The following is a 14,402-nucleotide window of genomic DNA, read 5'->3' on the forward strand; positions in this document are numbered from 1 at the left end:
GATGGTGATTACTCAGCAATTATGCAGGGGACTGTCCGCACAATTATCAACCTTCCCACAGCAATGTTAGGTTGGAGTGCAGGTGATGGACTTTGACAAGTTAAAAGACCTCATTCTGCTGGAGCAATTCATCTCCATGTGCCCAGCAGAAGTCGAAGAGTGGGCACTGGACCGTAAACCCAAGTCAGTGCAAGTGGCTGCTAGCCTTGCGGACAAGTACACTGTTGCCCGGACCACCATGATGGGGCCGCCGAAGCAACCAGCTTGGAGAGAGAAGTGGCTTGGAGGAGCTGTTCCATAACCACCCCTGCAGCTACAATCCCTGGTTCAGCACAAGTTGGTAGGGTGGGGGTAAAACCGGTTTGGGCCACGGGCTGCCGGTGTTTGTGTGATGACCCCAGCCACCTCCGTGCTACTTGCTCGGTGAAGAAGATGGCACCATCCTCTGCAGGGGGCCCACCAGCGAAACCCATGTCCACGGTTTTGTATACACGAGGGTCCCAGGAGGGCGCCCGGGAAAATCTGCAAACTGTGGTCGTAGGAGAGCACGTAACAGTGGAGCTACTTTATTATGGAGCGGATTTGACTTTAGTGCATCCCAAGTTAGTGGACCCAGAGAACGATATTCCCGGAAAGACAATTGCCATAGGCGGCATTGGAGGGACCCACTCTGAAGTAGCCATGGCCCAGGGGATGGGTAGAGGTATCTGGAAGGTGGGTGTGTTGCCCCATTTGCCCACAAATGTGTTGCTTGGTACTGACTTGGGCCGCATGCTTTCCCCGCTAACCCCCTTCCTCCTCAGGGACTGCGTGATCCAGATAAAATGCAGGTGTCTATGTGTAAGGACAAGGAAATTATCCCATGTATTGTTGAGACTGCACATGTTGGTTTGCAGATACCGCGGGACGATACACCAGGTCGGGATAATTGTGTTAATGTTGATAATGAATTGTCTCGTGCCAATGTAGCCAGTAATTTTGCCACGGCACGCATCATTGCTGGGAATAATGTAGCTATGTTTGGGAGTGACTAGGTGGGACCTGTATGCAATAATGACATGTCTTTTGGGAATGCTTCCAGTATGCATGGTAAAGGGGTAGTGCCTGTGAATCAGGCAGTGTCAGTGGCCACAGTGACCACACGATCTCAGTAGGTTAGGGAGGGAGATGTGAGCATTCATGTTGCAGCCTCAATCCCCCTCACCTCCCTTCCTGAGATCAGATCACCCACAGACACACAGGAGGGACTCCACCCACATACTGAAACTTCAGTGGGAAAAATTCTACAGGCCAGGCATGCTGACTGATGTAACCAAGTACTGTCGGTCATGCCTTACCAACCAGCTAGTTTATTGGGGAAATCTGGGAATGTGGGGAGGGCCCCCCCATTCCCCTCCTCATTATTTCAGAGCCATTTGAGCAGGTGGCTGTAGATACTGCGGGCCACTCGCTATTCCCAGTAGCTCAGGGAAGAAATACATCTTGACAGTAGTAGACTACGCCACTCATTAACCAGAGGCTGTTGCCCTCTCCTCAATTACAGCAGACAAGGTAGGTCACCATTTTCTCCAGGGTGGGTTTCCCAAAAGAACTGTTGACAGACCAGGGCACGTAGTTCATTTCCAGCCTGATGCAGAGCCTCTGCAAAAGGATGCAGGTGGATCACCTGATCACCTTGCCCTATCATCCAGCCTGGAATGGGCTAGTGGAACACTTCAATGGCACCCTGAAGCAAATTCTTAGGACCTTTGTGAAGTCCCAGGGAAGAGACTGCTAGCGATTCCTGACGCACCTCCTCTCTGTGTACAGCGAGGTACCACAGGAATCCACCGGCTTCTCACCCTTTGAACTCCTATACGGGCACGAGGTGGACAGTACCTTGGATTTAATCCGAGAGGACTGGGAATGGAAGGTAGCCACCTCTGAGACATCTGTTGTACACTATATTATGCAGTTTAGAGAATGGATGCAGACTTTGATGGGGCTGGCCCAGAGCAATCTCAAGTCTGCCCAAGCCTTGAGAGCGCACATTTGAAGTGGGGCAGAAGGTCCTGGTACTGATTCCAATGAGGCAAAACAAAATGTAGGCTGCATGGGAAGGCCCGTGTACCCTAGTCCAATGCATAAATGTGAACTATGTCATTGCCAGAGATGATGGCAGGAAAAGACAGAGTCTATCATGTAAATATGATTAAAGCCTACTGGGACAGGGATACATGTGTGCTAAGAGTTTGCAGCATTCCTGAAGAGAAACAGGAACTGGACCCATTGCATGACCTAGCAGCAGCTGCCGCGTCAGGCTGGACCCTGGCAGATGCCCAGTATGGAGAGGAGTTAACAGAGGTGCAGCGAAGTTAGCTGTCCGACACAACGCACCCCTACCAGGCCCACTTCACAGGAAGGCCAGGGAAAAAGCACCTACTCACACATCAACATAGAAACAGGCAACCAACTTCATAGCTAGCATACAGAGATTCATTGGAGGTGTTAAGTGCAATAAAGTGAGAAGAAGATGAGATGCTGAGGTTTGGGGTGATACAGAAGTCTTGCAGTTCATGGGCTGCTCCCATAGTGCTGGTCCCAAAGAAATGTGGGGGCAAGCAGTTCTGCATGGACTATAGGAGGTTACATGATGCCACGGTATTTGACGCCTATCCCATGCCCAGGATGGATGACCTGTTGAGTCAGCTGGCCTCGGCGCGTTATGTCACCATTATGGATCTCAGCAGAGGGTACTGGCAGATCCCATTGTCACCCGAGGCCCGCGAGCATTCTTCCTTTATCACCCTATTTGTGCTATATGAATTTCTAGTCATGCCCTTTGGGATGAAAAATGCCTCAGCTTCGCTCCAGTGCCTGGTTAATGACCTGCTGGAGGGCTGGGAAGGGCATGTGGTTGCTTACTTGGATGACATTGCGGTGTTCATTCAGACCTGGGAAGAACATCTGATCCATTTGGATGGTGTATTAAATCAGAGCACTGGGGCCGGCCTGACTTTTAAACCAGAAAAGTGCCAGCTGGGCATGCGGGAGGTACAGTACCTGGGGTACAGAGTAGTGGGCAGTAACCTCCATTCAGAGCCTGGGAAGGTGGATGCTATTGCTAAATGGCCTACTCCCAGAACCGAGAAACAGGTCATGTCTTTTTTGGGGACTGCAGGTTACTACTGCAAGTTTGTGCCCCAGTACAGCACGATTGCATACATGCTGACAGATTTAGCAAAAAAAGAAGCTGCCCCAATTGGTAAACTGGACTGAGGCTTGTGAGCAGGCCTTCGGCACTTTGAAAACAGCCCTGTCTAAAGCACCAGTGCTGCAGGCACTTGACTTTAGATGGAGGTTCATAGTCCAAATGGGGGCACTTGCATGTCTGTGTTGATTCTGTTTTGAGATGCTGACCAAAGGCAAGGATATTTCCTGCTGAGAGGCCACACGACAGCTGCCAACCCAAAAGGCTGGGGACAGCCAGTCTAATGGTGGGTACACACTATACAGATATATCTGCAGATGATGGTCGTTCATACACACTGTACGGCCATCATCTGTGTCTGCCTGCAGGTCCCGGCGGCCAGGGCGCATGTCGGGGGCATGTCCCGCCCCCCTCCCTGCGGCTGCCGCTGTGTGTGTACAGGCGGTCTGCAGTCTTGCCGATGGACAGATATGTCTGCAGACATATCTGTCCATTGGCTGTGCAGCACAGCCAATGCGATATGTTGGTGAACACCGATGTTCACCGACATATTGCGGGTACACACTGGCCGATGGCCAGCAGATATATTGGGTGATCAATTGATTGGCCAATGTGTCTGTCAGTGCATACCCAGCTTAAGTTATACATTATAGAAGCCCAGCAATCTGTGAATACCCCCATGGGGGTCAGGAAATTTTTATTGTAGCAAGGTGTGAAATGAGCCCTTAGCTGTACAGTTTAGCCAGGATGTCAAAACTCCCTAGATGTCGTGCCCCCCCCCCCCATAAGCTTAAATCAGAGGGGGGGAGCTCTACATAAAAGGGGGCAGGGTCAAACCGGTGTATTAGCTGAGTCCAGGGGGTAAATTTACTAAGAACCAAGATAGGTCGAATTTAGGTCTTTTTAATCTCGAAGTGTATCCCCGAATCTAGGGTGATTATCCCGTTTTTCTACTCGCAAATTTACTAAGAAGTGAGTTTAGCTGAAAGTGAGATGGCCGATGGTGTTGCAGATCGGGATATCTCCCCCGAGTTGCAAGTGAAGCTGAGATTACTCACCCGAGATTGCAGTGTTTTCTCTCTGCAAATCTCTCTCGAGCTAGCAGCCTGCACAGATCAGTGAGATATGTGCTTGCTGCTTGTGTGTTAAGACCTGTAAAAAAGGGTTACATTTTATTTTAAAAAAAAGACGTGAGGTTCCCCCCCCCAAAAGACTAACCAGGCCCGGATTTGCCAGCCAATCCTGGTTCTTAAAATTACAGAGAAAAAATGTGTAGGGTTCCACTGTAATTTAAGAACCAGCACCAGGCAGCAGGTCCAGACCTGGTTTTAAATATATGGAGAAAACATTTGCGTGAGGTTCACCATATATTTAAAACCAGCTCTGGACCCTTTCTAGCGGGGTGTTTTTTTACATATTTCTTTACAGGTGAACTACATGTACCATTGAGCCCTTAATGCCCCGCATGCTGATACTTGTGGTCCTCCAAGTACCAGCATGCGTGGGAGGCTTGCTGGGACCTGTAGTTCCACTGTAAAGACAATGTGAATTATTGTAATTTTTACACACTACACCTACACTATCAACCCACCACCCACGGGTGGCCGCGATAGCCCCTTTATTGGAGGGGTCCCCAACTCCCCAGGGATCCCTGGCCTGGGCTGACTAGCGATCAGGGCTCATCCTGCGGCTGGGGGCCCGGTGAAAGGGCTCCCCTGGCTGTGGCATCAGTCCCCCGCTACAAAGGGTCCAGAGCTGGTTTTAAATATATGGTGAACCTCACGCAAATTTTTTCTCCATATGTTTAAAACCAGGTCTGGCCCTGCTGCCTGGTGCTGGTTCTTAAATTACAGTGGAACCCTACACATTTTTTTCCCTGTAATTTTAAGAACCAGGATAGGCTGACAAGTCCGGGGCTGGTTAGTCTTTTTGGGGGGGACCTCACGTCATTTTTTTTTAAAATAATTAAAATTATTTAACAAGTTACAAAAAGAAACATACACAAAACACAATGATTTATGTATGTTTCTGCCAAACTCGCAGCTCTGGAGGTGAGTGTTTAAAATGTCAATTTTGCAGAGAGTTTGCAGGCATCTCACCCGAGATTGTCATCCCGATTCTTGGTAAAGAATTGCGAAATTACTTCAGAGTTTGGCCGATGGTGAGAAGATACGAGTTTGCTAGCTCTCCCGAGTTTTGCGAATGAGATGAGAGAAATCTCTCTGTAACTCACCCGACTTTGCCTTTAGTAAATTTGTGATTTGAAAAACATGCCTCATCTTACCCGAGATTGCAATCTCACCCAAACTCGATTCTTAGTAAATTTACCCCCAGTGATCAGCCCTTGTTCATTTTCATGAGGAGGCCATAGGGTCAGAATGCACCATATCCCCAAGAAGAGACCTACTGTCATTGTTCAACCCTGCACAGGTGATTTGAACTTTGTTTTTCCGCTGTATTTTATTTCTTGAAATTGTTAGTAACTTGTTTGAACTTTTAATAATTATTATAATCTTTTAACCTTTTGTAACCATAAGCTTTGAAGTGATTACTTACCTAATTTTTAGGTCTGATATTCTGTGATTCTTAAACCCACGGCCTCCTAAGGCCACATGCTACTGACTTAAAGGTATAATTTTCTGGTGAAGTGGAACCGAAAAGCTACAGTGGGAGGGGAATATCCCAGTCTAACTCTTGGTGGTGGTAGTAATAAGGTAACCCTGCAAACCTCAACCATCACGACCATCCATCTTAGCTAGCAATTTGAGTGCAAATGAGTTTGTGACAGCCACTACAACAGACTTCCAGATCCTTGCCTCTCATTGTTAGATTCGGGCCATGTGGAAGGAAGTTCATCAGGCCCTCTTAAAGGCATCTAATTGTGCCTGTGTTTCTGCTGACTAGCGACGAAGACCGTGTGATTTCAAGGTGGGCCAATTGGTTTGGTTGTCCACAAAAAAACATCAAATTCCATCAGCCATCACAGAAACTAGGCCCCAGGTATATTGGTCCTTTCAGTATAATAACAGGTTAATGCAGAGACATTCTGCTTGAAATTACCAACTTCCCTTTAGATTAACAATACTTTCCACTGTTCTCTGCTCAAGCCAGTCATGCTCTCCGACTGGTTCCAGGTCCGTGCTCCTAGAAAGCCAGCTCCAGTGTTGATACAGGGTCATCAAGAATATGATATGGATAAGGTTCTAGACTCCAGGTGAGTCAGAGGTCAGCTTCAGTTACTGGTAGACTAGAAGGGATACTGTCTGGAGAGGTTGTGAGTTCCAGAGAAGTTCATTCATGCCCCCAGACTCAAAACTGTTTTTTTTGCAGTTCCCTAGTAAGCCTGGTGCTAGGGGACCCTTGGTCCCTCCTCAAGGGGGTACTGTTACAATCCACTGCCAGGATTTCTGACAGCCCTAGCAGTTTCTAGTCCTGGCTGTTGCTAGGTAGCAGGGAAGCTGTCAGTATTGTGGAGGAGGCTGCAGCCATCTGTAATCAAGCTCTCAGTGTGTGTGCAGTACAGCTGCAAATTAGTCTGCAATCAAGGAGGCTGGCTTGCATTGGTTCCTCTTCCTGTTAAATTGCAGTCAGTCCCAGCATTACCTGCCGGTGATAGCTTATAACTCTCTCCCACTGCCTGGTCCGTTCCATGTATATCGTTGTTCTGGTCTCCTATTCTGCATATCCCCAGCTATTTCGGTTTCCAGTTTACTATGTTCTTGTGGAACTATAAATATTGTTTCTACCAACTGCAAGTACTACCAAATCACACAATGAATATAATCTCTGCTGTTGTGTTTCTGCAAATACAAATATATGCCTTGCACAAGAATATATATATATATATCCACATTGTTTATCTCTGCAAGTACAAAGCCTCAGTGAATGCTATTCTGCTAATTACCAACTTTGAGCTACAGTATTGCTGCCATTCAATATATATGCTGTGTTGGATTTTGTACTGCTGCCATATCTGCAAGCCATTCAATTTATATACTGTGTTGAATTCTGTGTTGCTGTTATATCTGCAAGTCTTGCTGTTGTGGATAATTGTTGCTGTCTGCTAATTCACCTGTTTGCTAACCAGACAATCTGTCCTGCAATTAACCTTGTTGATGATGGTTCTAGTTCTGCAATTACCCTGATACTTTAGCGGATCTGTATCTACTTCAGCCAATATCCTGCGATCACCCTTGTCTTGTTTAAGCCCCTACTGCCTGAGCTTAAGACTTGGCGGCTGCCTAAGCACTGGTGAGTATATTCAACTCTATGGGAACAAAGGGTTGTTGTTATTGGCAGAAGATCTCAGTAGGAGGTTCTAGGGGTCCTATACATATACAGGGGTGTTTCATAACACTTTGCTTGCCTATACATTTTTAGTCTCTGCTTTACCAGCAGTGCTTTGTTTTTTGCTCGACCGCAGGTGGTGTGCTCTTTTTTATGTCCTGTCTCTGTTATGTTGGTTTGCTGTTCTTTTTATCTTTCAGGTACTCCACTGCTACAGCACCGTTGTTGTTCTGTGGTCCGCTTTCACATTAAATTTTAGTTGCTCCTTGCATGCTTTTATGGCCACATATAGTGAAGTTTGTTACAATTTGTTTTGTCATACTTTATCTACTTACTAATCGTATGCTTTACCATGACCATGTCTACATAAATTTGGACCTGTTTTCCACGTACTGTACCAATGTTTACTGTTGATGTATTGAACATTGGCTTACTTAAAATATATATATATAAAAAAACTAGTCAGGTTGTATTTACCCTTTTTAATATTTTTCTCACTGCCTTTAGCTCTTTATCTCTTTTCTTTTTTTCTTCATTTTCCAGTTTCTGTATTTCGGAAATATCACAAATTCCAAACTTCCATTTCAAATTCTGAAAAATTATAGAAAATGTTGTTGAAGTACTGAAGAGAGATTTAAGGTCTGGAGTATCTTAATTCAGTCTGAAAATCTCTACCTAATGTGTGCCTAAGAATATTTTCATTTCAGATTTGCTTTTTTATTTGTTTAATTATAATAAAGCCCAGCTCCCAAAAAAATGATGGCTTAAAGAATAGTTATCTTTACAGTGTAAAATTATTTTGTGAAATTTAGGGACTGGGAGGAAAATGTACAGAAAATTAATGAAGCATATAATGAACAGAAGAATAATAACATAATCCAAAAGAATGAATCAAAGCAAATTCAAAAATATGTTATATGTCCCATTTGTTAAGCCTGACCTTAATAATACTGGTTTCTGTCATGATTGTCCCTGGTATTTAAATTATAAGCATCTAAGAACAATCCACTTATCAGTAGTCACAGTGGGGTAAATTTACTAAGTGTTGGTTTTGAATTTTGTTAGTTCTCCAGCAGGATAACATCATGCGGATTTACTACAGCGCAAACCACTGTAATTATTGGCAGAGTAGCAGAAGCGAAATTGTGCAGAGGAATAATACTGGATTAAATTGGTGTTGTGCACTCTCACCCCCTAAGTAGTAGGCAATACACTTGGCCAGAGTACATAAAGTGGTAAATGTGTTGCGCAGTTGTTTGTTGCTGGTGGCGGGTTAGTCCACTCGTGATATAACTTAACCAGGACTTAGGTTTATTTAACCAAGTAACATAAGACAAAGGGACATAACAGTTGTGTAAACAATAGTGCTGATGCATACTGGAGCATTAGTGTATTGCTAGATATTGTAGCACACCAGATGTCTCAATATAAGGGGTTGGGTACAGGATCCCGGTGGGAGGATGCCAACGGTCAGAATACCAACAACGGTATACCGACAGTCAGAATCCCGACACAATTAGGTAAGTGTCCTAACCCCTAACCCTCCCTCTAACCCTCCCCCCCTGCAGCCTAACCGTATCCCTCCCCCCTGCAGCCTAACCCTCCCCCCAAAGCCTAACCCTAATTCTCTCCCCTGCAGCCTAACCCTAACACTCCCTCTAGTGCCTAATCCTAACCCTAATACTTATCGTTGGGATGTCAATGGCTGGGATTCTGGAGCCAGGATTCCAAATGCTGATGGGAATCCAGCGCAGGTATTCTGACCACTGGCATCCTGACCGCCAGGATGCAGACTACATCCCCATATAAAGTAGTGCTATGCCCCTCTAATATAGATGTGGTGTTACAGTGTACTTGCAGGCTCCTAGTAGGCACTACAGGTCTGCTGTCATAGGAGAGTCTCAGCGGTGCGTCAATTAATGAAGAACGCTAGGGTCGAAAGACGCACAAACAAGGCGTGCATGTGCAGTTGCGCATTGTCAGAGGTCTACTAACCACAACTAGGTTTGACCAGCCAGAGCTGGTGGAAACATAGAGGAGAGTCGAACAGCATGGGAGTACCTCCACCATAATACCTCAAGCCCTAAGCCAGTTTCCGCCAGGACAGTGTTCCCCAGGGACGTGGGGCCTACAGATCTGGCAATAGTTCTGGGGCAGTAAGTGTGGGGTTAATAATAATAGTGTAATAAATAGTTGTAATATTGTTTGTTACTGGTGAACTACAGGTCCTTGCAATCTCCATCATGCCTAATTTTAAGGGCAGCCAAGGTATGGTGGGACTGGAGAACCATAAGTGCCAACATGACTGGTCAAACAGGACCCGCTGACACTTGTAATGCACCTGTAAAGAAATATTAAAATAAACCCAGGACACAGACACGGGGCCGTACTCAATTAGAAGCAAAAAGCCGTTTTCTGCAAATACAGTATCGCCGATCGCGGCTTTTCGCGTGGTCAGGACTTATCTCCAAATTCAATTCCAGCCGGGTTTCGCACAAGCGGAAAGTCAATGCAATGTAATAGGAGAAAAAGATTTGCCTATGAATAGCAGGAGAAAATAAGTGCAAAATTTTCATTTTGGGGTGCAAACGTGGGGAAACCTCTCAGAACCCTTGGACAGCCCCCCAAAGGACAACTGTGTGAAAAAATCCAGGAAAAAAAACTTAAGAACACCCCAAAATGTACTATCATTTTGGTGGGGAAAAAGTACAAAGTGGGGGGACAAGCATAAAAACTAATGAAATAGCCTTCTTAGGAGTCTGCAAGGATGGGTCAGGCGTTTTTAGGATTGCAGGTGCATACAACAGGTGCATTTATCATGTTTTTTTAAACTTCACTTTAGAGACTTTAAAAGATGCTAGCACCCATTTTCGAGTAGCCCAAATTTGACAAGACTACTTATTTTCATCAAAAAAATACTGCTTAATGCCATTCTTCACCATTTTTACAAAGACGCTAATAACAAGGATTTTAAACAACTTCAGTACCCCAAATAGTTTTATTAGGGCTATTGGAACACTTCTACATTCATGCCCAATGTTAGTGCATCATTTTGGGGGGTTCAGACTGATTTCCCCAATTCTGACAGTACTTTCGCCTGTTCTGCATTCGCCGCTTGCTGTTTTCGCCTGGTTAGTAATTGAATGGGGCAAAAAGCGGAGACGGATACAATAAGTTGTCAGGTCAAAAACACGCAATGTAGGCGAAAAGTCGGGTAGGCGGAAATTTTTTGCCGAGGCGAAACTAATTAAACACGGACCCTAAGAATGAGAAAATCTATTATTAATCAAAAAAAGTCATCCAGCGAGCTCCCAGTTTGCCACAGAGAAGACCAGACAGTGCATGGACAGGTAAGCAGCGGGGTCTGATTCTGGGGTCTCCAGTCTGGACTGTGACACCCAGCCCAGGTTCCAGATTGTCTTGGAGTGGTGGAATGATGGTTGGGGTCTTCCCTCTGTGGTTCCACAATCCCTGGCTCGACAAACCTAGTGCCTTTTGCCAGATTTTTCCACTACCAGTCTAGGCTTCAAGGATTAGGACTAATTATCAATTGGGGGAACCCCACAGGGGGTATGTACAGCAATAAATTGCATATTTTCATCCAGTTTAAGTTTGCCGGAAAATTGGCTTAAAATTCGAACAACTTTCCACACAGGCGCTAGATGTAATAGAAGAGGTTTAGGAATGTACTCACGTGCGATATTTAAACACTTATCGCCTCTATATGACTCCCCGAAAAACCAGACCCAATACTTTAAACCCATTTTCAAAGTTTTTTTTCGACAAACATTTGCGCGGCCGTTTTTCAATAAACGTACGAAAAAAAATTGTGGTAATTTATCATTAGAGGGGGTGTCCAAAGGGTTCTAAAAGAAAGCCCCACATTTTTAGGCAAAAATAGGGATTTTGCTTTTATTTTCTCCAGGTCTGAGATGGAAATAACTTTCCTCCTGTCTTTCACTATAACAGTGTGATAAATTATTGCGGGTGCAATAAAATAAGCCGATAATCACCCGATCTTATCGCCACTAATTGAATACGGCTTTTAGTATGAAAACTGATGACAAGTTTCAGCGATTTGTGGCAGATAAGAACGAACAAACTCGCTGAGAACTCACTAGAAAATGGCTCTGGTCAGAGAGACTGCTCAAACTACATGCACAGAAAATAGTTAAGGGTCATATTAAACATATGTATTACTTTGCCATGTTAATGATAGAAGCACCACTTATAACAGAAACTTGTGGCACTCCAAGTGCCAGTATGGATGTACTTCTATCATTAATTAATATGGCCTCAATTAACATATTACAATTTTGTCTGCATAATTTAAAATGTTCTAATTATTTAACAATATTGCCTCAATAATACATGAATTAAATAATTATGGCCCATCAAGATATGTATTATTTATTATTTTGAGGCCCCTTAATTGAATTAAATTAATAGTGGCAAAAAAAATATTCTCTGCCTAATCAGATAGCATAAAATGCAATAAATAAATCTGAGCAATCTTGTCAGCCAGAGGGACCTCTTTCATTCTGGGAGTTTTCCTGGGACATTTTTATTTACATCTGACGACTTGTATGTTTGAAAAAAAAAACTGGGATGACAACTTACATCTAGTCAAGAGTGATTCGAGCAGATTTCTGGTGATTTTGCCTCCCCATCTAATTCTATTATTGAAACTCACCGGAAACTTGACAGTTTTTCAAAATTGGAGGCTATTACTTTCTTTTCCCACTCCCACATTTTGCAAACCACCGCAGATTTACAGCGGGATAGTTGTTTAGAAGCCAATCACCATCAATGGCAGCTTTCTGTCATGCCTGAGGATTTGTCTGAACCCGAACTGGGCTGTGTGTCTGAAGCTGGAATAGGGGCTATGTGCAGGAAGCTTGGTGGCGTAATAGATTCCTTTGCATGGAGTAAGAAGGATCTGGTACTAGTAATGGTAGCTAAGAACTCAGGAGATCTGCAGGATACATGTGGGATAGCTGAGTAGAACTGAGATAGCACAATAGAGAATAGACTCTGGAATGTGGACCGGGCTGGGACCAGTAATGCTGAACTAAACTGGAACTATAACACTGAACTGGACTGGAAGCAGCTTGCTGAACCGGACTGGATCTCAAAGAAACAAATAATTAGCCTGAGCTAATAAAAAGCAAGAGATTCCATTGTGGGGCACACTTTTTGGTAGTGATTATGTATAATATAAACTAAGGTTTAAATGTAACATTTATTAGTTATTCCTATTAAAAAGAATGGGGTTGTCGCGACCAGAGCGGTTATACCTGGTGAGTTGCGTTCTCTACCTGTGCCGGTACCGGTGAGGGTGCTGGTGTCTGGAGGTTGGAACGAGGTGCGCGTGGATGTCCTAAGGGTACAAGCCATGTGGTGACAGGTGAGACTGGAAGCGCTGTTGTGCTGGGGATTGCTGAGCGCCGCCATCTTGGTTTTGGGCATGTGACCTGCATGGGCCAATCAGGTTAGAGCATCGTGTGTGAACTCTCAGCAGCCTATCATGCACATTCTCATGATACTTAAGGGTGTTCAGCCGCCCTCTAGTTGCCAGTGCAACGTGTTCACTGCTCAAGCTGTGAGAGAGTTCTCTGTGCTGCTTAGCCCTGTGAGATTATTACAGTCCCCAGCAGTGCTTCGTTTCCTGCTCTGTCTCCACCTCAGGCTGTTCCTGGATACCCGCATCTACCCTGCTATACCCCATTACTCACCCCACTGTTTGTGACTCCTCCAGCTCTCCACATCAGAGTCCTCTCCAGTACTATAGTCCTCTGTTCCTCAGTCACACCTCCATTGGACTTTTTTCCTCTGCCAGACACCTGTTCCCAGCTTCATTATTGGACTTTGTTTTTTCCCTGCCAGACATTTGTTTTCAATCTCACATCACTTGGACTTGTTTATTTTCTGCCAGTTAATATCTTTATTACCATTTCATGAATAATGATACTCCTATAAAACCTGCTGCATTCCAATACTACAAACCCATTCCTGTTTCTTCTCTTGCATCCACCCCGGGTTCTAAAAAGAATCCTGACCTGACAGTTTGCACTGGACAAATGGATTCGGCCACTTTACAGGAGCCTAGAACGGATTTGCTACAGAGTATTGCCAATCGACTAGAAGGCCTGGAAGCCTTGCAGCAGCAACTGGCACCTTTTCTCCAGGAGATGTCTCTCAGACAAGACACCTTGCAGGCTTATCTCATCACTGTTAGTATACCAGCAACCACCAATCAGCCCACACCAATGACCTCTGTTCCCAGTGCCCTACCTCGTCTGCACTTACCTACGCCCAGTAAATCAATGGCAACCCCAAAATGTGTCGTGGTTTTCTTAACCAGTGCAATGTTCACTTTACCCTTCAACCCTCCAACTTCCCTACTCCTAGGACCAAAACAGCTTATATCGTGTCCCTGCTGTCTGGACCCGCGTTGGACTGGGTTTCCCTACTATGAGAGCAATCAGATCCTCTACTGGATAATTACTCACACTTTCTAGCATCATTCAGGAGAATCTTTGACGAATCCAGAAGGACGCCTTCAGCTTTCTCCGAAATTATGCACCTGAGACAAGGGATTCGTCCTGTCAGTCAGTATGTTATCCAATTTCAAACGTTGGCATCAGAATTTAAATGAAACGAGGAGGCGTTAACATCGGCCTTTTGGAACGACCTTTCTGACCGGCTAAAAGATGACCTAGCCACTCGGGACCTTTACACTAAACTCAACGACCTCATCTCTTTGTGTAATAAAGTGGATTTATGGTTTCAGGAACGACAGACAGAGAAAGTAGAAGTGATCGATCCAGGTCTCGTCCTGTTATTCCTCCCATCTCCTCTACTCTTGGACCCACAGATGATGAACCTATGCAGGTTAACCGGTTTCGCCTCACTAATGAAGAAC

The 14,402-nt window shown here is 44.9% G+C and overlaps 1 protein-coding gene across 3 annotated transcripts in view; it reads right to left on the reverse strand.

The window, feature by feature from the left end:
• Window positions 1-14,402, reverse strand: part of LOC148501331 (uncharacterized) — a 276,950-nt gene that overhangs the window by 120,597 nt on the left and 141,951 nt on the right. For 2 of the 3 annotated variants that reach the window (XM_088450638.1, XM_088450640.1), the window contains exon 12: window positions 7,955-8,068. The exons of the other annotated variant lie outside the window; for it this stretch is intronic. In XM_088450638.1, the coding sequence (XP_088306764.1) occupies window positions 7,955-8,068 (114 nt within the window). The remainder of the gene's footprint in view (window positions 1-7,954; window positions 8,069-14,402) is intronic. 3 annotated transcript variants of the gene reach the window in all.

The sequence above is a fragment of the Taudactylus pleione genome, unplaced genomic scaffold (assembly GCF_031769625.1).
Source record: "Taudactylus pleione unplaced genomic scaffold, aTauple2 ptg000520l, whole genome shotgun sequence".
In the NCBI taxonomy this organism is placed as follows: Eukaryota; Metazoa; Chordata; class Amphibia; order Anura; family Myobatrachidae; genus Taudactylus; species Taudactylus pleione.